The 25,209-nt window shown below is 39.4% G+C and overlaps 1 protein-coding gene across 2 annotated transcripts; it reads right to left on the reverse strand.

The window, feature by feature from the left end:
• Positions 1 to 19,788: 19,788 nt before the first annotated feature.
• Positions 19,789 to 25,204, reverse strand: MEX3B (mex-3 RNA binding family member B). Of its 2 annotated transcripts, XM_031955655.1 has the most exons (3): positions 24,813 to 25,204; positions 23,465 to 23,740; positions 19,789 to 22,571 (listed from the first exon to the last, which is right to left on the reverse strand). In XM_031955655.1, exons 1-3 carry the CDS (start codon positions 24,829 to 24,831, stop codon positions 21,118 to 21,120), a joined length of 1,749 nt encoding a protein of 582 aa, XP_031811515.1. In that variant the 5' UTR covers positions 24,832 to 25,204; the 3' UTR covers positions 19,789 to 21,117. The 2 variants fall into 2 exon arrangements, with proteins under 2 accessions (XP_031811515.1, XP_031811514.1); XM_031955654.1 differs by lacking the exon at positions 24,813 to 25,204 and having other exon boundaries at positions 23,465 to 24,352.
• Between the last annotated feature and the right edge of the window lie 5 nt (positions 25,205 to 25,209).

Below are 25,209 nucleotides of genomic sequence, written 5' to 3' on the forward strand. Positions count from 1 at the left end.
CCAGAATTGCTGGATCAGTTCACAACTCCACCAACAATATGTCAGTGTCCATTAGTGTCCCAGCTTTCTTCACATCCTCGCCAACATTTATTATTATTTTTTCCTGTCATCTTAGTGGTGTCATGAAGTGGTACCTCACAGTTGTCTTAATTTGCATTTCTCTAATCAATAAGTGATTTTGCTCATTTTTTTTCATATGACTCGAAATGGCTTTAATAATTTCTTCATGTGAAAATTTAAATCAAGATCTCATAAAGGATATGAACAAATAACAATAATTATAATAGCAATTGCTAGAGTGTCTATGTCACAGAGCTATTATGAAGATCAAAGGAGATAAAATACATAGAGTACCCCTACTCTGGTCCATTTTCCCAATTTGCATTCAAAGGCTATGTCCAGAAGGTGAATGATATTTATACAGTTTCAAAGTTACTCTGTGGGTTCAAGTTCCTCTAATAATATAGCTCTTGAGTCCCTATTAATGTGCTTTGCATTTGTAATCAGCCAGTTGAGAAAATTAGTTCAAAGCTAATGTAGTATTTATTTAAATAGCATAGTAAGACCCCAGCCTTATACCTAAACTGCCTTCTCCCACAAATAACCTCAGCACACAAAATGAAAATGGGTACAAACTCAGAATATAATGGGAATAAGGTATACATGTAAGGAACAGACATGAAAAAGGCCACTTATATCCTTTATACTATAGGATGCTTATATTCTTTCCCTCCTATAATTACACAGCTCACCCTGGGTACAGTGTCTGCTGGTTGGGTCACTTAGCTGGGCTCCCAAGTTCTATTTCTCTCTTCAGTTTAACTCTCAATTGTCAGACCTAACTTACTTGGGAGTGCTCTTTAAAGCAGTTGCTTAAAGGTTGTTTCTTTGCAGCTATGAGTGACTAGAAAATGTATATCTCCTAGTTGAATGGCTTCATTCAGAATAGGTGAAAAGGGAGAATTGGGGGAAAGGAGAGACAGACAGAGACAAAGAGAAAAAGAGACAGATTTTTTTCTCTATCTTAAGAACCTGATTCTTTCTCAACTGGAAGTTCCTACCTAAGTTGGGTCCAGAGTTAGGAGACTCAGTTTTAGGGATCTTCTAGGAGGTATGGTCAATTTTTAGCCCCCCAATTCCAAGCCATCCATCTAATTTCATTAAAGAAAACTTCATAAAAGGGAAGGTATTAATATCTGGTGGGTACACTAACCCCTCATCATTTTTGGATTCTGTCTAGGAAAATCAGTTGATCAGGGACTGACTTCCCCTCTTTTCCCACAACTAAAAATTTGTTGTCCCTATCAAATCAACCAGGGTTTTTTGGGACACACTTATCCATTGTTCCAATTATAGATGGCTTTCACAACAAACTTTGTTAAACAAGTGGTATATCTGTAACATAAAGAATAAATGCCTTAACTAGGTAAATGTTAGAGCTAGGCCTTGAACACAGGTCTCCTGATTCTAAGAAGTGGGATCTTTACATTATTCTATATGATCTGTTTTCATTTTAAAAGGGGCTAGCCCTAAACTATTATAGAAATGTTGCTTTCTAAAGTGACTTATTCCCCAAAGGCTCCAGGTGGTTAAACTGTTTCTGTACCTTTATTCAGAAAAAAATATCCTTTCTTTTGCCTTCTTTTCTCTTACCTTCTTCTTATACTCTTTAGGGGGTTCCCAATGTACATAAAATCATTTTCTGTTTTCCATCAAGCAACTCACCTATTTCAAGTCCCTTAAAATTCATCTCCTGAATTAGCCATTTTTTGGACCACCAATATTGATATCCAGAAATGACTGAGAATAAAAATAGATGTACTCACTTAGAAAGATACTGATATAATCCTAATCCTAATTCCTCCTAACTCTAAAACTATAATTTTATATTCAGTTCAGATTTTTAAAACCTGCTTACCAATTTTACTGGTGAGGAATATTTTACTCTTATTCCTATTGCTAATGATAATTTCTAAATATATGAAAGATACCATGGCCTATTGGAAACTCAACTTGGAGTTAGAGAACTAAATTTGCCCTTTCCAGGTTGTATAGCATTAGGCAAATCAGTGAATTCAATTAAATGCAATAAACATTTATTGAATTCCTTCTATGCACTGAACACTGGGACACAACAATGAAGAAGGAATTTTTTTTAAGTTTCGGTTTCTTCATACATAAAGTGGAAACAATAGTATTTGCCTTGCCTCTAACTTACAGAGTTGTTATAACAATCAGATGAGATACATATATGAGAAAGTATTTTATAAACTGCAAAACTTTAAATAAATTATTACTATTATTATCATTTAACAAATTGAGCTTGTAAATTGAGATAATTTTAAGGTGCTACAAGAAAAAATAGAAAATAATATGACTAATAAAGAAATGTTTTCTATTATTATTCACGTGTAACCTATATCAAATTGCTTAGTGTTTTAGGGAGGAGTAAGAGGAAGGAGGGGGAAAATTTGGAACTCAATTTTTTAAAAAATAAATGTTAAAAATTATCTTTACGTGTAATTGGAAAAATAAAATACTATTACAAAATAAATACACATTCAAAATAGAGTTAATTGAATATACTCACCCTTTCTCATTCATTCATGTCTCATTCCCAATGATATAACATTTTTACTATACATCATATCAATTAAAATGTGAACTTTAATAGAGGAAAAAAGTTATTTCAATGACAAAATACCCACATTAAATAGTAAACATAGATAATCCTAAATATTATTGCAAATCTTTTCTTGCTTCAGCAATAAGAATCTTAGTATCCTAGAGTTGTAGGTATTTACCATAGTGAATGACCTCCAGCTCCTGCTATGAACTTTATCCTGTAAATCAATACTATGATGCAAAGGTCAACACAGCCAGCACTGGTCAAGAGTGGATATATTTACCCTAATATTCATTCATATCTCATAATTAATCTTGATTCTCTATCCTGTGAATATGCTAAGGCTATGGATAGATGAATAGATGGATAATGAACAGATGACTATGTGGTATATTTAATTCTATATTAGAAATCAAGATGAATAAGCATACACATGAAATTATATTAAATTAATTATTCAGAATCTCATCATTGGGGATCAGAAAATTATTTAAAATTGCTGTTGTCAGAAGTGACTATGAGAATGCATTGATATTTTAGAGGCTTTGATTAAGAACAATTGAAGACCCTCAAGATTTTTTAAAAACCTCATTTCCATTCTTGTCTCTTATAGGATATTAATTCTTACTTTAATATAAAGAACAATATTAATTGTACACTTTCCCAGACACAGAGGGGAAGAAAGATAAAGACACCTTTAATCTTCCAAAACATTCTACTCTGCCCAAGCTTATGTCTCAATGGTTGGAAAAAATAACATGGGAGTTGAAACAATCTGAGTATTTACAGCTTAGGCTATAGTGATGGACTAGCCTAACTTTAAATAAATAACTCCAGAAGAAGGCCTGAAATGCCAGACAATTTAAGAAAAATTTCCAAGTTGTAGCATGTCCCCTCCTACAACCTACTAGAAGAAAACTAAAACTATTGGTTACCTTACTGACCATGAAGAAAATTTGCAAGTACTTTTTTGGGTAATCCAATACTGATTAGCAGTTGACTGTAGCTCACTAAGTTGGGAAAGTCCCTTCATTTTTTTTAAAGGCTTCATGTTGTCTACTATAAAATAAGATAGGTGAATTAGATAATTTCTTAGTAGCATTATTTTTTTTTAATTTTATTTATAGAAATAATTTGTAACTTTTGCTACTTTTTCAAAGTTTGAGTTCCAAAGTCTATCCCTCTCTCCTTAAAGCAGACAACCTGATATAGATTAAATATTAACAATCATGTAAAAGAGTCAATTTGTGGAAGAAAATGTGAACTAAAAGAAAGAAAATTAAAAATAGTATTCTTCGGTCTGTATTAAGATACCATCCTTTTTTTCTCTGGAGATGGATAGCATGTTTCATCATGAGTTCCGGGGGATTGTTAAGATTAGCAAAGTTATTCACAGATGTTCATCATATAAATATTGCTGTTACTTACATATAATATTCTCCTAATTCTACTCATTTTATTCCATATCAGTTCATGTAAGTCTTTCTAGGATTTTTAAAAATCATCCTGTTCATTTCTTATAGCACAATAGTATTCCATTACTATGATATACAACTCGTTCAGCCATCCCCCAATTGATAGGCATAAATTTCCAATTCTTAGCTAGTACAAAAAGAGCTCATATACATATTTTTGTATAAATAGTGAACTAGATCATTTCTAAGGATCTCCCTAGCTCAGACACTCTGAGCCAACAATGATCCCTCATAAAATCAATACAGATTTTGCCTCCACTATCCTGTCTGCATCAGTTCTACCAAGCACAATCTTGTAGTTATAATGGGACAATTGCACTTTCTTCCAACCCAGCAAGGTAGATAAGTAGTCAATGCACTTAAATTTCCTACCATCTTTCCACCAGACTCCTTGTCATCTTGCTGCCACATGCCCAGCCTAAACTCATTTCCCGCCTTCCAATTTCTAAATCTGGAAATATAATCATACCAATATTGCCACTACTCTGGAAGAGATGTGTCATAATATTTTCACATGGCTCTATTCACCATCCCTGTAATTTTTTAGACCAAAATAGCCCTCTCTTGACTACCAATCTCCCTATTAGAATATAAGTTCTTTGAGAGCAGCAACAATCTCACTTTTGCTTTTGTATCCCTAGCACTCAGCAAGGTATAATGTTTAATAAACTTTTTTTCATTCATTTGGTTCATTACTAAAATTAAATATAATAAATGAGTAAACAGCAATCATTGATAAATTGTAATTTCAGGGGTTGGAGAAAGTTCTCACTGACTGAAGAATTCCTCTTCAACTTAGCAAATAAATTCCACAATTAAAACTTCATTACTTTGTCTTAAGATAAAAAGGAACATTTTTCCCCAAAATTATAATTAATGTTTATGTATTAGACCTGTGAAATCATACTATTAAGAGATGAAAAGTACCAGAGATCAGTTAGTCTAACATCCTCATCTCAATAGGACTCAGTTTGCTAATCATTTTATAGAGCAGCAAACTGAGTCCTATTGAGATAAAATGACCAAATTTTAAAAGTTGGTGGCAGAAATCAAGTTCTTAGAACCCAGATCTCTTGAACAGATCATCATCCCCTTATTATGGTAGGGTCTATATGGTGTTGTTTTAGTTGTTGTTCTTGTTCTTATTCTTGTTTTTCTTGTTGTCCATCTAGATTATCTTACAATTTTGATAGGAGAAAGAGAAACAGGAGATTGGGGCCAAAAGCTAACTATTCTGTTCTCTGAAGATAAAGGGCACTAGGCTAGAATTACATTCATCCCTTAAATATTGTTAGTCTAAGGGTAATAATTTTTAAATTCAAGCTGTGCTCCTAATCCCTTAATAAGGAAGGAGCAGCCCTTTGCCATGTATTTAAGGCTTGACATCTTTCCAACCAAATGCCAGTTTATGGGAGTTACATAAATAACATATGTAGTGAACGTAGCAAATAAACCAATTTATCCAAGTTGATAGCAAAAAATCAGAAGAGGTAAGATCACATCAGATAACATACAGAATGAATGAGCTCTTGGATCCAGAAGTGAAATATCTTAGCTCAACTAATAAAGAAAAAATCCAAAATCTCATGCAAATGGAAATTCCCTGAAATCCTTAGTGAAACAAGTTTGAGATAAGGATGTGATTAAGATGCTAGCTCCCTTCTACATGTTGTCTTCTTCCCAGAGTCTTTATCTCTCTTCAAGGACATCTCTTTAAAGAGAATATGGAACCATGTGTCTTCTCATTTAAAGCCTGAACAACAACAAAAAAATCTCCTTTCTCAAGCTCTTGACAACTCCACTCCTCACACAGAGAGCTAAAAGATATCTCCTCCATCAATGAGAAAAATCAGGCAAAAGGACTTTGAGCCTCTGCTTACATTATTTTCATGTTAAATCAACTTTGTCTCTGTTACAATATTACTTATAGACTTCCATAGGATATATTATCTTATCTTGAAAAGAGTATAATTCTTAATTGCCTTTTTTTTTTCTTGCTTACTTCAAGGGCTACACATGAAACATATGAACTGGACCATCAATGGAGATCATGGAGAAAAATCAGAAACCTTCTCTATCTCTAACCCCAACTATCAAGGGGTGATTTTACAATACTTCTATCAATCACCATCTTAGTCCCCATAACCAAATTCCCAACAAATCTATGGGTGTTTCTTCTTGGCTAGATACTGACCGGCTAATCCCTACCTCTTTTGGAGGTAACCCAGAGTCCCAACTCCACTCCAACTCTTGGACCCACTCTCCTATTCCCAGTAATCACTGGTTCAGGACCATCTGCCCTTCCATTGTTCCCCAAGTGATCAGAGCTTGACATCTGTTCTACGACACTGTCTGCCAAACCTTAAGAACCACCTGACCTTCCCATCTGCCTTGAAACTGAATCCTCCTTTATATGTTGTCTCAACCAATCAGAATGTGAACTCCTTGAGATCAGAGTCTTTCTTGCTTTTCTAATTGTATTCTTATCACTATCCACATTTAGTCACTTAAGGCTTTCCCATTTTTTTCTTAGGATAGAGACTGACCACTACCTATTTCTTTACCTTTTCCTTTTTTCAGATTGGGTTATGACACATGAAAAGAGAAAAGTAAGAGGATATAAGGAATGGGGTAAAAAGATTGGAGAAGAGAGAAACATAGGGAGGGAAAAGAAAGAAAGGAAAGGGAAAAAGAACAAATAGTAAAAGGCAAGTCCTTCCCCAATCTAAACTACCCACATCAGAATTTGCTCTGGTTCTGATTATAATTTACTATTGCTTAGCAAATAATGTTAGAACTTTAGCGCAAAAGGAGCCCAAAAGATCATATAGTGTACTTCCAGAATTTTATAAAACAGAAAACTAATCCTCAGAGAAAGGATAATATATTCCCATAGCCACATAGTTAGTGACAGAATTGAGACTAAATCTGAGGTCTCTCGGTTTAAAATTCAGTGCTCTTTCATTTAATTTTTTTTAATTAACAAAAATTGAATTTTTCTCCTCCCACATCTCTCCCCATTGGGAAAAACAAAAACAAAGTACTTGTAACAGATACATATAATTAAGCAAACAAATTCCATCATTGGCCATGTCCAAAAATTTTATCTCATTCTACATTGAGTCACACTATTTATTTCCTGACATAAAGTTGATTTCTCTAAAATCATGATTAATCATTGCGATAATCAGAATTCTTTTTTTTGTTAAAGCTTTTTATTTTCAAAACATATGCATGGGTAATTTTTCAACATTAACCCTTGCAAAAACTTGTGTTCCAATTTTCCCTTTCTTTCCCCCAACCTCCCCTAGATGGCAAGTAATCCAATATATGTTAAACATGGTAAAAAATATATGTTAAATCTAATATATGCACACATATTTATACAATTATCTTGCTGCACAAGAAAAATCAAAGAAAAAGAAAAAATAAAATGCAAACAACCATAAAAAGAGTGAAAATGCTATGTTGTGGTCCACAGTTCCCACAGTTCTCCCTCCTGGATGTATATGGCTCTCTTCATCACAAGACCATCGGAACTGGCCTGAATAAAAAGATTGTTGAAAAAATCCATGTCCATCAGAGTTAACCATTGTATAATCTTGTTGCTGTGTACAATTGATCAGAATTCTTAAGTCTTTCAAAGTTGTATGTCTTTAGAATATTGATTTTACTGTGTAAATTATTCTCTTGGTCTGCTTTCTTCATTCTGCAACCATTCATACAACTCTTCCCAAACTTCTCTGAAACCATGCCCCCCTTCATCATTTCATAGAACAAAAGCTTCCCATTACATTCACATACAATATTTTTTAACAAAAAAATAAATCCCCCCCAAAAGGAGGAATTATCAAAAAATCAGCAAAATCAATCAATACATTAAAAAATTTTTTGATGTTATATTCAATATTCCATTCCTGTTCCCCTCTATACCTTCTATACTTGTTGCATTCTTCTACAAGAGGTATCTTCTCATCCATTCTTCATGGCCAATTTTGGTTCTCTTTTTACTACAATATTCCATCTTTCTAGTTTGGAAGTAACATAGATCAAGAATCTGATAGGTATTGATACAGATTCTGTAGAATCTTTATTCTTCTGGAAAATGTTAGATGCAATGATGACCTACCCTTTCCCATGAATGTTCAAAAGTAAAGTTGTCACTTGCTTGTTTGATGGCTCAGCACAAGAAAACGAAAAGTATTTTCTTTATGTCTCACAATTTTCTTTTAAGAAAAATGTCATATCTAACAGTAATACTTCTCAAGTTCAGCTTGAGTTGTGCAATTAATTCTTCTAAGAAGAAGATAATACTGTTTGACAGTGTTTTGTTTCTAAGCAGTATCCACTTAATTGTTCTCTCTCAAAATTAACAGCAAGATAGAGCTGTGCAATAGGGTATTATCTCAAAGTCTAAAATGACTGGCCCAAAAAAGTCAAGTAATCAAGGGACATAACAATCCAGTTGGAAAGAGAACAATCATTCTGATTGGGGACCCTTCAAGTTTTTCAGATAAAATTAATCAAGTGCATACAAATGCTATCATATAAGAACACACATTTTATCATTAAGTCAAATCTCTTTGGGAAAATGCCTTGATAACTGTGTATTAAATCAATAATGCTCATTCAGATGAATTTTAAATAGAGAGCAGGTGAGGTCTAAGAAAGGTATAGCCCCTTTAAGAAACAGTTTGTCATTGAGAAAGGAAATTTGAACCTAGTTTAGTTACAGAAGTATTCAATGAAAATTGAGCATTGATAAAGGGAGAAAAAGAACTAGAACTTCGAACTATCAAATCCTCGTTGCTGAAATAATTAGGAAAATTGTATTGATCGTGAATTAGATATATTTACAGTGACATGTAAATTGTCTAGAACAAGGAAGAAAGGAAGGAGGGAAGGGAAGGAAGAAGGAGGGGAGGGAGATGGAGAGAAGGAAGGAAGGGAAGGAGGGAAGGAGGAAAAGGAGGAAGGAGGAAAGGAAGGTAAGGAAGGGAGGGAGGGAAAGCAAGCAGGGAGGGAAAGGAAGGAATGAGGTAGGGAAGGGAAGGGAGGGAGGGAGGAGAAGTAGAGAGAGGAGAAAGAGGGAAGATAGAAGAAAGGAGAGAGAAGAAGAAAGAGAGAGGGAGAAGAGATGCTTAGGTAAGTGCAATATTCCTGTACATATAATAATAGTAGAGAGACAAAAACACATGAGGGCTTATTTAAATTTAGTAGTTGACCAAATTAAGTAAAAATGATTAAAAAGCAGCAGGTGGTTCATCACCAGGTGAAAGTTGCAGTCCAACCAAGTTAAAGGGGTGGAAATCCTAACAACTAGAGAGGTATTCTAGGGTAGAATGGATCACTTTTGAAGGTAGTGGGTCTCCCTTTATTAGACATCTTCCAGAGAAGAATGAATGACGAGGTATAGTGGGGATTTTATTCAAGTATGAATTGGACTATATGGCCACTGGCTTTCATTTCAACTCAGAAATTTGATAATTCTGTAAAATCACCACCTAGACCTGTGTCAATAGATACAAAAGCCATGCCACAAAATCTTGGATCTATAAAGTACTAAAGATCTTAACTGCAGGAAAATGTAGGGAAAAGTTTTTTAACCACTTTTGCCAAACTTGGCAGTTTGCAAAATAAGCAAAGCCTAAAAGTTTTTCTTGACCTTAAGAAAAGGTTAGAGTAAGTTTGAAACTTAGATCTGACTAAAAGTTTAGATAAACAATGATTGGTGATAACTGAAAATAAAGAGAAGGTACTAATTTGTTTACTGGTTGAATCTCTTTAAATCTTACTCTATATTTTATATCTTCTATTTTCTATTTTTCTTTTATAATTTAATATTTATACTGTGTCAAGCTACTATTGGTTAACTTTGGATTTTAAAAACAATGCTCATTTGATATGATGCATTTAATGTCTCTCATTTATCCACATCATTAATGTGTCAAACCATATCCTAGACAGGCACCTCTACCTACCTAGTGGCAGCTATCCAAACTGCATCAATAATTCCTAAGATGTCTCCAGAAGCCATACTTTGACAATTCAACTATATTGAATGACAAAAAACTACATTCCCTTCTATAAGACATTAAAAACAAGCAAAAAAAAAAAAACTAAAAAAACTAAAAAGCTGATTTGGGGAGAAGTTCTGAACAATGATAATTGATGTTCCAAGCTATAGAGGATTCCAAGACAAATCTGTAATTGTGACTAATTTTTAGCAAAGTTAACAAATAATGTTGCCTTTATTCTATCATTTGAGGTATCTCCCTTGATAAGATGAACTGAGTATTATAAATTAACACCAAGTTCAAAATTACTTGGTGTCCTATTGATATATAATGGCTGATGAAATTGATGCTAAATTCTAGCCAATCTTAGCCTTTAAAATGAAAGTTCCTAGAAATAAAAGCAGAATAAAAATGGACTTCACACAGGATGAAAATGGTCCCCAGAGAAGGGAAAAAATCAATGCTCCATCAAAAGAGCACCCACAGAAGATGAGCAAAATGGTAGTTGGAGCCAAGGAACAGAAAGCCACAGAATCATGATAAAATAATAATACTCTGAGTTATGTGGGCAGTGACAATCAAGAGGAAGGGAGGATCAGATCTATCAGATCTAAGATTTTTTTTTTCCTGACTCTGGTTTGTCTGGAGAATTGTATGTCTTTGAGAAGAGGTAACTCAACTTAAAGAAAAGTTGCCTTGAGTGCTTACACCTCAAATATAGTGTTTAAATACAGTATGTAGTATTATAGTAATATAGTATGTAGCATTAATTATAGCATTAAGTATAGTATTTTAAATCTGAAAGTGATTATATAAATCCCAGGAATTTAGGGCTCAATCAAAAGAAAACTCACTTGATGCTCTAGCAACACTAAGTGCCTTTTCCATGCTGGAAGGATCTAACACAAGCACATTTCCTTCTGTATAGAATCTAAAAAAGAACTCAGAGTTGATTTTTGCGCAATTCTGAATAATGATCATTGATGTTGTTAATAATTGATGATTCAAATTTTATCAAATAGTATTATTTATTAACAGAAATCTTATTTTATGATATAATATATATGTGTATATATGTTTATATATATATATATACATATACATATATATATATATATATAAAGTCTATTGCATTAAGTATGTATATCTAGGAAGATCAGGGCATCAACCAAACATAGAACAATTAAAAAACTCCCAGAATGAATATACCTGTATAAATCCAAAGCAATCATCCTGGGCCACAAGTCAAATATATAAGACATTCCAAAAGTCTCAGTGCAGTTCTTATTTTTAATGATTCATAATAGTATCACAGTAACCTATAAATGTTTTCTGAATCACCAAAAGAAAGATTAAATGATATGCAATATAATTCTAATGGAAAGTATATTTTTCATACTTTAATTATTAGAAAAAATGAAAATTAATTTTATAACACTATATATAAATTATATATACCTACAAAACATGCATATAATTATGTATATACTATGAATATAATATATAATAAATAATGTAAAGTTAATTAGATATTGAATAAACTCAATAAGCTTATAGGCAAGTAGAAATTAATACATAGTTCATTGCCTGCATATAGTGTGAACTAACAGGAAAAGGGACAAATTAGGAAACTAGGTTCAAGTTTCAATTTCATCCATTGAGAGTTTCTGTGCCTATTTAAAGTGGGATAAGTTTTCTTATCCTCATCTTACCAAACTGACTTGCCCATAGTCTAATATTATTGCAGAGACCAAACAAGATACTGTCAAATGGAATTGCTTTGAAAAATAAAAATGTAAGCAGATACTATTTTAATTAGCACTATTACACCCTGTGTACTTAATACAGTCATAAATTTTTCAAAGTTCATGTATTCATTCAACAAATATTTATTGAGTGTTTACCACATGCAAAGGACTATGGCAGTTATGGCTTAGCCCAGAATTTTTTTTTTTAATCTAGTCTGAAAGGTTTGTCTTGGTGCAGTTTTTAGCTCATTAGTACCAAGAGCATGTGTATCTTCCTCCTTTTAAATGACTTTACAGTTCTTGCCACTAAATTTCTTTTTAAGGCAAATATACTCAATTTCTCCCAAACCATGGTCTGTATCACAATAGAAAAGCAGTTCTGGGTCACAGAGACCATGTTCATTTTGAGGACCTTTGACAAATCTTTTCAATGACTCATTTTGCCCCACCAAGGCTTTTCCCTGGGAACATCAGAATTTGGCTCGTCTAAACTGCTACCAAAAAAAAATCCCTCGATTCCCATGCAAATACTATTTCAGTTAACAAAATACTGAGATAGGAAAGCTTTTATTTAGGTTTGAAAAAAAGGCAAAAGATTCATGTTCAACCCTGTAAATAGTGAACCTAATTCCTCTTTTCAAGTAGTTTACATGAAAAATACCCAATTATCTATGTATTACTCCTATTAAAAACTCAGGATTGGGGGAAAGGTCAGCCATCTCTGGTTCTTCCTTTTTTGTTCTAATTGGTCTTTGCCTCAACATTTCCCATACCCATCCATCCTCATCCTTTAGGAAAATCAAAGCGATTTTCCTAAAACATATCTAGTGGTCACTCCCCCACCCCCCTCAATAAACTCTGGTGAATATTACCTCCAGGATAAACTATTCAGTTTTCTGTTGAGCAACCTGCGGCCTATTCCCGGTCATCTTCCTCTCACTCTATGATTAACTTCTCCTGGTTTATTTGCTGTTCCTCCTACAAGATTCTCCATCTTCAAGTTTTTGCACCAGCCATCCCCAGACCTGGGATGGTCTCCTTCCTTAGCTCCTCTCACTGGCTTCCTTCAAAACTCAGCCCAAATCCTGTCTTCTGCAGGGGGCTTTTCTCAATCCCCCTTCCTCTCCCAGGTTAACTTCTACTTCTATGTAAATAATTATATTTCTATGTTGTCTTCCTCATCCTAAAGTGGGTAGGGATCATGTTTTGACCTTTCTTTCCATCCTCAGACCTAAGCACAGTACATAATAGCCAAGAGCTTACTAAATGCTTGCTGACTGACTTATTAGAAGGCTTATGGTAGTATTGATCTCCCTCCAGAGCCCTAATTTTTAACCCCACTCCCCATATAAGCTAAAGTTGGGATGCTTTACTTATCAGAATTGACAGAACTTTCAGTGAGATACCATGTAGCAATAATTCATCATTATCTTTGTAGTCTTAATTGTAGATAACACTTGTGCCTGAGTCAGAATCAGAATTAGAGAACTGGATTAAATGGAAATCAGATATCAATTGTACAGGGAGATCACTACTTATGTATAACACCATCCTCTCAAGCTAGTATCCAATATCCATTCTTCTTTTACCGTCAAATTCCTGGAAAGAGTCATCTATCCATTTATCCTAGAGATGTCAGATACTCATTGTACTCCCCAATATCCCAACTATATTAAAATGTAATTGGGAAATATTTAACAAAATAAATGAAAATTCAACAGAACAAGCCAGTAAAGTAGTATATAAAGATCCTTACCTATGATTTGCTTTGTTGTTCAGTCGTGTCTGACTCTTCATGAACCTGGGGATTATATTATCCATGGGGTTTTCTTGGTGAAAATCCTGGAGTGCTTTGCCATTTCCTTCTCCAGTGGATAAAGGCAGAGTTAAGTGACATTCCCTGGTCACACCCTAAGTAAGCTTTCAAAGTCACATTTGAATTCAGATCTCCCTGACTCAAAGCCACTGGGCCATCTAACTATCTCTACAATTTGTTCAATGGTCCCTGTTTCTTTTGACACTGCTGATCTATACCCACTACCTCCATTTCCTAATTACCAATTCACTTAAAGACACTTCGAAATCAGGCTTTAATCCTAGACTTCTGAAATTCTGGTTTCTTTTTGCATGAAACTACTTATTATCTCCAAATCTACCCTGATTCTTCTAATTGCTAAATCTGCTGTATTCTCCTTGGTTTTCATCATTACTGAAAGCTAACTTTTGATACTGCTGACCTCTCCCTTCTTCCTGCACAAAATTCCAGAACATTGCTCTCCTCAGTATCTTATCTTGCTCTTTCTTAGTCTCCTTTGCTAAATCGTTTATTCCTTCAGAAAGTCAAAAATACCTGCACCTGCCAAGGCTCTACCTTGGACCCTTTTTTCTTTCTCTATACCATCTCTCTCAATGAATTCATCAGCTCTTATGGATTCAATTATTCCTCCATGCAGATGACAACCAAATCTCTACATCCAGTCTCCATCTTTCTCCTGAGTTTTTACCTCAAATTAGATACTGGGCATCTCTCTTTCTTTCACATAGGCAGATCAAATTCAACATATCAAACAAAACTCATTATTGTTCTCCTTAAACCTGCTCTTCCACCAAAATTCCCAATTCTGTTGGAACACCATCTAAAAAGGGTACTAAATTTGAAGAGGATCCGAGTTCAAATCTTCCCTCTGTCATTATCTAAATGACCTTGGTTTAATTAAAAGACAACCTTTATGGGCCTTGGCTGTAAAATCAGTGGCTTAAACTAGATTACCTCTCAAGTCTCTCTTTTTTTTTTTAACTTAAATCTCTCAATCTGTGGCCCTAGGACCCTTCCAGTTACTCAAGTTCATAGTTAGGGAGTCACCATTAACTCTTTCTATATCCAGTTGCTTGCTAAATCTCAAAGATTACACGCCTCTCTGACACACATACCCTTTTCTCCACTCCCACAGCCACCATCCTAGATCAGGCCTCATCACCACCTTTCACAGAGTCCATTAAAATTGCTTTCTAACTAGATTCTCTGCCTCAAGTCTCTCTCCTCTCCAATATATTCTCCACAGTTACCAAGTGATATCCTAAAGCACAAGTTTGGCCATATCATTTCTGTGTCAAAAAACTCACTGTCTCCTAATTGCCTCTAGGATAAAATATAAGTTCCTCTCTGTGGCCCCTAAAGCATTTCAACACCTGACTCCAATTCATCTTTCCTGATTGATTCTTCCTCAGATATGAGACCCAGCCAATCTTCCTACTTGTTCTCTGTTAACAGCACTCCATTTTACAACTTCCTTGATTTTTCAGAGATTGTCTTTCTTCCTTCTCATCTCTACCTCTTAGAACGCTTGAAGATTCAATTCATGTACTATGTTCCTACGGAAACCTTTTCTCACCTGCCTGATTCGTATAGTGCTCATTCCCTTTTCAAATTGTCTGTCCTTCCTCCACTTACCTGAATATATGTTATATTTTCCACCTACCTGTCCTACCCATAATAGAATTTAAATTCCTTGATGGTGGAAGTCGATTTTTATTTTATATTTATCCCCAAGGTCTAGACTAGTACCTAGCACTTAATGAGGTGAACTGAATTGGTACTTCTTTGTTCCATCACAAATCCATCAGAACTAAAAGGAAATCGAAACTGATTGTTTAACTCTTGTTTGTCCTTTGACATTATATAGATCAGATAATTGACTAAATTCATATTCCAGGTAATTATTTTGTCATGTTCTAGGCCCAAATTAAATCAGTCCAGAAGTTATTGTAAAACAGAGTCCAAAAAATACCACAGAAAGTCACTTCATCATCACCAAAGGGGAAGATGAGGAAGAGACGTGGAAAAAGGTGTCATTAGATCTGAGAATGAACTGAAAAGTAACTCTATTGGATTTTTTAAAATAGTATTGGTACAAACACCATAGTTTCTTCAGCAATTGTAAACTCCTCAGTTTTGCAGACTAATTACCCATGACAAGAGAAAAATTAGCATATTGCCCATAACTGTTTTATATGAAATCTAGTTGGGTTTGGAGAAATAGAAATAGTCTTCAATTTTTCTCATTCCCTTTTGTGAATTTTTTTCTGAAGCAAACATTTGAACGTTTCAGCATGATTTTATTGCTTCCTTTAAGGAAAAAATCCTTAACACCTTTCTTTCCATTTTTAATAGAAAACAGCACAGGCCTTGTGTACAAACAATTGTCTACAAAGAGGTGATATTGCAGGGGTACAGGGAAGAACTGCTTCCTTCGAAATGGCTCCTTTGTCATTCCCCACCCCCCAACCCTCCCAACTGCTGGTTAAAGATTCAAATTCCACTGACATTCCCTTTTGCTTTAGGCTTTAATTCCTATTAAAATGTGATGAGAACAGAATATTGTCTTGAGAGCAGTTTTTAATTAGGAAGGGGGTTGCAAGAACTGGGTACGAAGGGCAGGTGGGGATGGGGAAGCCACCTAGTGGGAAAATAGGAACAACAAAGGAGGAAGGCTGGAGGTACCAAAGATAATTGGCCAGGCAGCCTGAAAGGAGCACTGAAGAAAACAAATTCTGGCCATAGTAAGGATAAAATGCCAGAAGTTCCTTTAGCAGGAGATAACTAGCTTTTTAATCCACAACTAGAGATTTTGAATGCAAACATCCCTGGGGGGAAGGAACAAAAGGACTAAAATTCCCACCACTGTGCAACGGACTGATAGGGTGTGGGTCAAATCCCAGACCTGTTACTAACTCATAGATGTCAACACTGGGTCAGTGACTTCATTTTTGGACACCAGTTTTATTATTGGTAGGACGAGGGGGTCTAGCCCTAGATTATCATCAAGTCTATCTCCATATAAAATACTCCTAAAGTATCAGATTGCCCAAGAGCACCCCCTGATGCTCCTCACGCACTATATTCCCACCAAACTGGATTCCTAAATGTCTGCTTCCCAGGGCTCCCCTGTCCCTGCAAAACTGAAATCCTCTTCCTTCAAAGCTCAGCTCTGGTGATACCTTCTTTAGGAAGTCTTCCTAGATCCTCTCCCCCACAAATGGAAAGGATCTCTCAAGTTTTCCTGGACCTTTTTGTCCTCATCTTTCCTTTGCTCACCATACACTACCTTGTTTTAGAATTATTTGTGCTCCTATCCTGAGTATTTGTGTTCCCCACATAAGAATTTGTGCTCTCCATAAGTAGGTAGATTCCTTCTAAGAGCTTGCTGAAGGAATTTCTGGCATTTCATCCATAACCTCGATAAAATTCACTTTTCTCGGGGCTCCTTTCCAAAAAAGCTGGGCAATTTTTCATTTTTATATCCTCAACAACATAGCACTGGGGGAGGAGGGAACTTTGTATACACTAGGTGCTACAAATATTGGTCGATTAAATTGACTGGAAGAGGGGGACTGATAAATGGAATCTAAATATTGAAGAGGCAATCTAACCCAAGAGAACAAATGGAAAAGAGTTGCCTTTGGAGTTCAAATCTCACCTGTGACACTACCTGTAAACCTTGTAATTATTTTCCTTTCCTGAGGTCTCAGTTCCCTCACCTATAAAATAAGAGGATTAAACTACATGACCTCTGAAGGTGTAGATCTGCAATTGTCAGTCCAGATAAGGTGGAGAGAAGATTCATGGAGGAACCACTAATAATAAATTAGTCTTTTTTATAACCCTTTAAGGTTTGCAAAGCATTGAAAATATCATCTCATCTGATCCTCACCACCAACCTTGGGAGGTACAGACTTATTACCATCCCTTCCCATTTTATAGAAAAGTAGTCATGGTTAAATGACTTGTCACATAACAAAGAAGTGCTCAAAATATTCCAAATCAGGTCCTAAGTCCAGCACTATCGCCCACTGTACAACCCAGCTGTCTCTCAAGGGGTAAAAGGGACAGAAAGGAGAGTTGGGGGTGGGGGGGGAGGGGAACTGACCTACTTTTCAATTTGGAACTAGGATTAACCTGGAGCTACACAAATCAATTGTACAGTAAATCTACATTTATAATGTTTTCTTAAAAAAGGAAATGCTTCCTTTGTAGATCTGTTTTCTACATTTAGGACATTACCTATTAGTTCCTTCCCTTTCAATATTCCCAAACACAAGTTAGATGGTCCAAGAGCTGTTGCAAGAATAGAAGCATGCAGTAAGACAGGTACAGTTAGCATACAGTAGATCTCTAAGTATTTAAGTGAGACATCCTGCAAGAGTCAGAGAGCAGGAGTTTTCATTCAAATCCTCCTTCACTTACTCCCCCCCCCCAACTGTGAAAACGTATTTTCTTTGTTTACTTAAACACACACAGAGACCACAGATGAAGAAAGGACTGTTTTCAAGGTATTTTGCTGCAGAGACAGCTTCCAGCAGTGGAGAATGGGTCGGGGAATTGCTGCAGACAGAATCTCTTGTTACTGCCAAGCCTGACACTGAGAAGCTGCTTCCTTCCTTCCACGGCCCCCTGCTACTAGCTATTGCACACCCTTGGGAGATGGGACAAAAGCCATGCTCGGGATGCCTTCTACCAAGCGGAGATCATCCATCCCAACACTCCTGGGAAGTAAAGAGAGGGCTTCATTCTCAAGAAACATGACTCACTGGACAGTCCGACAGATGTCTCCACATCAAACCTTTTCTTCACCTTCTCAAATAGCCTATGAACCATTCATTATCTTCTAAAAAATATCCTAAGGAAAGCCTATAGAAATTCAATCAGGACTTATGAATTTTGGTTTGTCTGTTATCAAGAGTCCTTGTCTTAAATGACTAAAAAGTACAGCAGTGGAGAAAGCTGATGATACAAAAAAAGCATTTTGGTTATGGCCAAAGCAATTAAAAACAGCTAAGGAAGGGGTGTAAACTTATTCTTGGAATACCATGAACCACAAAGGAAGTACATGTTAAAGGGTACCTTATGTCAAAAAGACATATCAGATGTCAGAAAGCTTTTCTGTATTTGAACAAAAAGCTAAAACCTGCCAATATGAGCTTTTTAACATTATTTTCTCATCCTTATTGACCAGCATCTATAAGAGCCTTATCCATCAGTGTCATAAAAAGCAGGCAAGTCAAACAATGGCGACAAGCACACAAAGACACAAAGACCGCAGAGAGATTTGGACCAGCTATTCCTGGCTTAAAGGACCCCGAAGAAGAGGGAAGGAAGAACAGGTAGAATATATCTTGCATCTCTATTTATGGACTTCCCTGCGGAGACACTGCACCTTATCCACCCCTCATTAGAAGAAAAAGCCTGTGTCTGGGTTTCCTTTTCTCCAGGGTAGCGGCTCAAAGTAAGTGTGCTCAAAGAGCATTTGAACAATCTAGGGAATCCTAAGAACAACACAATTCTCAAGGTATTGTTGATGTCAAGCACAGAGACACTCAGCCCCAAACCCAAAGCCATCCAAGCCCCAGCCTGCAGGTGTATACTGTTCAAAAAGCAAACAAAAACTCCCAGAAACAACAACCAGTTAACAAACCCAGCCCTGTCAAAGCCAATTAGCCTGCCCCTCAACCAGACACCTATCAGGAAACAAGATTCATAATTTATCAAGATTAAGTAAGAGCCCCTCCCCATCTGTAATAAGGCAGCCGAAAGCTGATCATCTCCACTTATCACAAAGAAAGACTCTCCACATCAGACCAGCTGCGGTGCACATTTCACAAAAAACACCTTTACCTAAGGCAGAGCTGAAAACACCTTAACTAAAGCCAAGCTACACTGCGCCAAATATAACTCTTAGCTCTCAAGTTCATGACTTCTAATAAGTGCATAAATTATACAAGAAAAGTCAAAGTATTTTTAACTTACCTGCTGTTTAGCCTACATCAAATACTTAAAAAAGTAGGAGTGGGACAGTTCCCTATAGAATATCACACTCCCTGGTTTAAAAAAAAAAAAAAGCACAAATCACCACAAGAGACTGATATTCTGTAATATTTTACTTTATTTATATAGAAATACTTAAAAAATGAAGTAGCACCATTACTTAAGTTTTACCTTTATTATGTAGAACTTTAAATGTCAGAAAAATAAAACTCTTGATACAATTTCAAATCTTGTCTCAGCAAATATAATATTAGTATTTGACCATGAGGTTAAAGGCCCTTTATCATAAAATAAAATATACTTTGTTTTTTAAACTTTGCTCAGTAAAGTACATTTAAGCTCAAGTAACGTCACCTACATATACATAAACAAGTGGTAAACAAATGTATTAAAATAGAAATACTAAAACTAGTGGTGCAACAGAATTTTTGTAACTTCCACTGAATTCTATTTATACAAATGTTAGAAAGCGTCAACGGTTCCTTTTGACATGTTTAAACATTTCCATTTTTTTTTTGTAATAATATAGAATAAAATATGTCTTATATCACTGAATAGAAAATATGCTGGGTGAAGTAGATTTAAAAGATTTTTCTGAACCTATAAAATCTCCATCCCAACAGAATACTGTTCAAAGCATTACACATTTTATGGTTTGTAATTCTGTCACAATTGTGTGATATTAAAATAATACAGTGTTCTTTGCCATAAGGCCATACTAAAATAAAAAGATTTAACCCAGCTACAAAAAAGTTCACTGAACTTAAATTAAAATACTTGTAAACATCTTTGCAATATGAAATATAATTTTTCAAGTCAAAAAAGAATAAAATACTTCAATCTGTATTAATGCAATTTCTCTTTTAAAACCTTTAAACGTTTTTTTTTTAATATATATAAGAGATATGTTACAGTTTCTTTAAGTTTAATAAAGCTGCAGTATCATGGTTTCACAGGCATTCCTTGCCCTTTCAAGAACATTCCAAAAGTATCCACTGTATTTCTGGAATAAACATTTCTAGGGGACTTACCAGCAAGAGGGACACACTTACTAAAAGTCCACACATGATATAGGCATTATTATCATTATTATTATTAATAATATTATTCATTTCTTCCTACTTTAAAGAAAAAAACTTTGGGGGATATTCTTTTGGAGGCTTCCTATTTTAAAGTACAGTGTAAAAACGATTACTAATAGAATGTCCTTGCTCCTATTATTTTTATAGCATGCATTTCAGATGGTATAGAGATTTCCCCAGGCTACAGTACACTTGATGCAAATATCCTGGCAAGTCCCTTTAAAATTTTTTAAATTAAAAAAAAAAGTGTGCAGATACTACAGCTTTAAAAGCTCATCTTAGATCTCGGAGGGTGTTAGGGCGGGGAGAGGAGCGGGCGCGCTGGCGGGGGCGGGGGGGGGGTGCCTTTAGGAAAATATACGGATGGCCTGAGTAACGGCGGCGTGGCAGACCGGGCACTCGGGCTCGCTCTTCTCGCAGATGCGGTTGGCACACTCCATGCAGAAGAGGTTGTGCCCGCAGGGGACCAGGGCCGCGATCACCTCGCTCTCGAAGCAGATGGAGCAGTCGCGGCTGCCCTTGCGCCGCAGGCCCGAGGACGACGACGACGAGCTGGACGAGGAGCTGGACGAGGACGACGAGGCCGACGAGTCCGACGGCGGCAGGCCCGGCAGGTGGGCGCCCAGCCCGTTGGCGTAGGCGGGGTAGCCCAGGCCGCCGCCGCCGGGGTCGCTGCGCACGCGGCGGGCCAGGGGGTGCTCGCCGCCCACGCCGTGCAGGGGCGGGGACAGGCGCGGGCAGCCGACGCCGGGGTGCAGCCGCCGGTGCACCAGCAGCCCCAGGTTGGCATTGGGGGGCGCGCCGCCGCCGCCGCCGCCGCCGCCGCCGGGGAAGACCACGGAGGAGGACGAGGCGGACGAGGACGCCGAAGAGGAGCAGGAGGAGGACACCGGCGCCGCGGGGCCGCCGCCCGGGGACCGCTCGAACTGGGACCAGATGAGCTGGGCGCCGGGCGGCGGGGCTGGCGCCGGGTCGAAGCCCGGCAGCTCCGCGCAGCAGTCCGGGGAGGGGGCGGCCTCGCCGCCGGGGTACACGTATCCGTTCCCGTTGTTGTTGTTGCCGTTGTGGGCGAAGCTGAGCGCGGGGCTGGGTGGGCTGTAGTCCGTCAGGCGCGGGGTGGCCGCGGCGCTGGTGCTGCCGCCGGTCCCCCCGCCGAAGTACGAGTCCGTGGAGGCGCTGCCCAGGGAGCTGGAGCTGTCGTTGCGGTAACTGGAGAAGGGCTTGCGCCCCGGGGTGGGCGTGATGCTGGGGGTCGGTTTGCTCCAGAGGCTTCCGGGGCCGGGCCCGCCGCCCCCGTGGTGCAGGTCGAAGCCCACGTCGGTGCCATTGGCGTGGAAGTCGTTCTCGTCGGTGAGTTCGATGATGCCCCCGGTGCGCAGGGCGATGTGCGCTTCGATCTCCTCCCGAGCCCGGTCCACGTTCTCAGGCATGCCGGTCACCTCGAACACCGGCTCCTTGTCCCGGCTGGGCGTGACGATGTAGGTGTGCGTCTGCTGCTGGATCCGCTTGATGGTGGCCCCCTTGGGTCCCACTACCAGCCCCACCACGCGGTAGGGCACCCGCACCTGGATGGTGGTCTGGCCGGGCAGGTTGGGCGGCCCCGGCACGGTGCCATTGAGAGCGGTGTTTTTATTCCGGGAGGCGCGGATCATGGAGAAGTGCTCCGCGGCCGAGATGATCTCCCTCCGGGCCATAGCTACATCCTCCTTCCTGCCAGTCACAACAAAGACAGGCTCCTCCCCGCGAACCGGGGTCTTGATGTAAGTGTTGGTCTTTGCCCGTAGCGCTTTGATTTTACAACCTGGGAACCGGGGTGCAGGGAAAGAGAAAGAAACACACCGATTATCCGCGTGTAACCGCAGAGGTGGAGGGGTCCGCGGCTGCAGACCCTGGAAATGGGGCGGGACGAGGGGCGACTTGATGTTTCCTCCCTCATGCAAACCCACTGGAGCGAGGGCACTCGCAGGGAGGACGGGTTTGCTCGGAGCTCGAGGAAAAGCCCCATCGGATCCCCAGCCCTCCGAATAGACGGCAGTTGCCGAGGGCTCAAAAACAAAATCGAACACGAGTCAGCTGGGGGGGGGGGGGGGGGGGGGGGGGGGGGGGGGGGGGAGGCAAAGAAGAGGAGAAATGCTGATCAACACTTAAGTGTCCAACACATTCCTACAGAGCAAATCAGTTGGAGGGGGAAAGGAGAGTGGCTGCAAGATCACTCCCTCCCAATGCGGATGGTCTTGATTCCCGTGCCCATTGTTCCTCTTCTATGCTCCATTTCGGTTTCAAGAAATCCTGACTTCTCCTCCTCTCCCAGATTCTCCCCTCCCCCCCCACTCCTTTTAAAAAGGAGGGACCACATTTTCCCCCTGAATGCATTTCCCATTAAATTAAATTTCCCGGGGAGAAGGGGGGGGAAAGGTGGGTGAGATGGGCTGTGATTTTAGTAGGTGAAAGTGCATCTTGGCTTGGGTGCAGCAAGGCTCCAGGAAAACCCACATCTGCACTTTCTTTGTCTGGGGGGACTGTCCGTAATAGCATCGCTAGTTCACTTCAGCTTTTAGTGTCGCATATCTCACACACACACACACACACAGAACCCCACATCACACAAGTCCACCCAGCGTGGACAGCACCCCCCCCCTTTTTTATTTCTTCCACTCTTGTCTTTCGCCCACCCAACTTCCTTCAAATACCCACCTTGCCTTCCCACTATCTCCGCGACATGTTCCGAGCTGGGCACCGGCACGCACTCAGTCATGTTCACGCTCTTCTTCCGGGGCTCATTGTCGTACAGGGAGCCGGTCTCGTCATTGTCCAGCCCCAAGAGCGAGAGCTGATCCAGCGCGATCTGCAAGGCTCTCTGGTCATCCAGGGTTTCTCCACCTCCGCCGCCGCCGCCACCGCCGCCTCCTCCTCCTCCTCCTCCACCACCACCGCCGCCACCGCCACCGCCGCTCCCGTTCCTCTCCAGGTCTGCAAAGAGCGAACTGGGCATAGTTCCCCTGTGTGTGCTGCACCCTCCTTCTCCTCCTCCTCCTCCTCCTGCACTCGGTTCAGTAGTAAAAGATCAGACACAAAGAAAAACCCGAGGCAGATGGCCAGGAGGAGAGAGGAGGGAGGGCGGCTGCTTGGAGATGGCTCAGCTGCCGTTTTTTGCCTTTATTATCTATTCTTTCAGTGCAATCCGGTTTATAAAATGCTTGCAGAATCCCCCCACCTGGTTCCCCACCCCAAATTTTCTGGAGGGGTGGGGTGGGGGTAATAATGGAGAGGATGAGATTTCCCCCGGAGTTCCTGCCTGGCCACAATGCCAAGCGATGGTAGCGTTTCTTTAAGGAACCCCTCCCCGGCTCCACTCACTCACTCAGCGTTTTTTCCTCTTCTCCCCTCCTCTAGTCTGAGCCACTGCAGCCAGACGGCACTAGAGGGGGATAAGGGAACCGCAACGTCACGGGCAGGAGCTGACACTACAATGCTACTGACACTATCGCTGTGTGAGGCGATTGGACGGGCGGGAAGCGGAGAGGGCGGGAGGAGGATGTCTTAACAGTCTCCCTTCCTCGCCCCCCCCCACCCCCGCCCTCGTCCTCCCTTCCTTCTCCCCTCCTTTCCCTCGCCCCTCCCCCCCTCCCCCCCGCCGCAAACGCCTCTCTTTGTTGTCTAATGCAGAACAATAAAGACTCGAGACACTTGTTTGTATCTATCAACCAGGGATAAATCATTGTTTCCATATGTCCCTTCGCTGTTCCTTATTTTAAAGGGGGAAACGTGCTGAACTTTTTTTTTTTTTTTTTTTGTAATTGTATAAAGGGGCCCGAGTCTAATGGACCGTCTCCCATAAACTACTTTTTCCTACTCCTCGTAAATCACTTTCAAAGAGGAAAGGTGCGTCTTGGAGGAAGGCCTATTGTCTGTCCAGCCCGGCGTTACGCTCATCACTGAAGCCTGGACAAAGAAAACTTGAGTGGGGGTAACTTATTCTGGCCAAGTGTTAGGAGATGAAAGGAAAAGGGTAATCGGAAACACCGCCTGGAAAGCTGCCTACCTTCACAAAAAATGCACATGACAATAGAAGAAGCTTGCAACGGAACTCGCGCGCGCCCACGAACACGCGCGCACACACATATCACACACGCACATACAAGCCGCAACGGTGATCACTATTTCATTTCAACCCGTTTCGATAACGCTTCGACAAGCCTGGGCGTGCACCTAAGGTCAGAAAGAGCACCTGCCTGCTCTGGGGATAATGATCAGTTTCTGAAACTGATCGGTTTCATTCCGGACTCCCGCGGAACAGACCATCGCCCAGCTTGCACAGACAAATGCAAAGCTGCCCTAGTGCAATTCGGGTGAATGGGGCATGCGCGCCGGGTCGCCTGGAGCAAGCGAGGCATGCGCGGTGCCGCCCCACCCCCCCACTCCCCCCACCCCCCGGCTCG

Source organism: Sarcophilus harrisii, chromosome 2, assembly GCF_902635505.1.
Source record: "Sarcophilus harrisii chromosome 2, mSarHar1.11, whole genome shotgun sequence".
In the NCBI taxonomy this organism is placed as follows: domain Eukaryota; kingdom Metazoa; phylum Chordata; class Mammalia; order Dasyuromorphia; family Dasyuridae; genus Sarcophilus; species Sarcophilus harrisii.

Coding starts and splice junctions, on each gene's coding strand:
- MEX3B (XM_031955654.1), bottom strand. CDS start 23,762: ATGCCCAGTTCGCTCTTTGCAGACCTGGAGAGGAACGGGAGCGGCGGT. Junction 22,572..23,464: donor GGAGATAGTGGGAAGGCAAG/GTGGGTATTTGA, acceptor CCCGGTTCCCAG/GTTGTAAAATCAAAGCGCTA.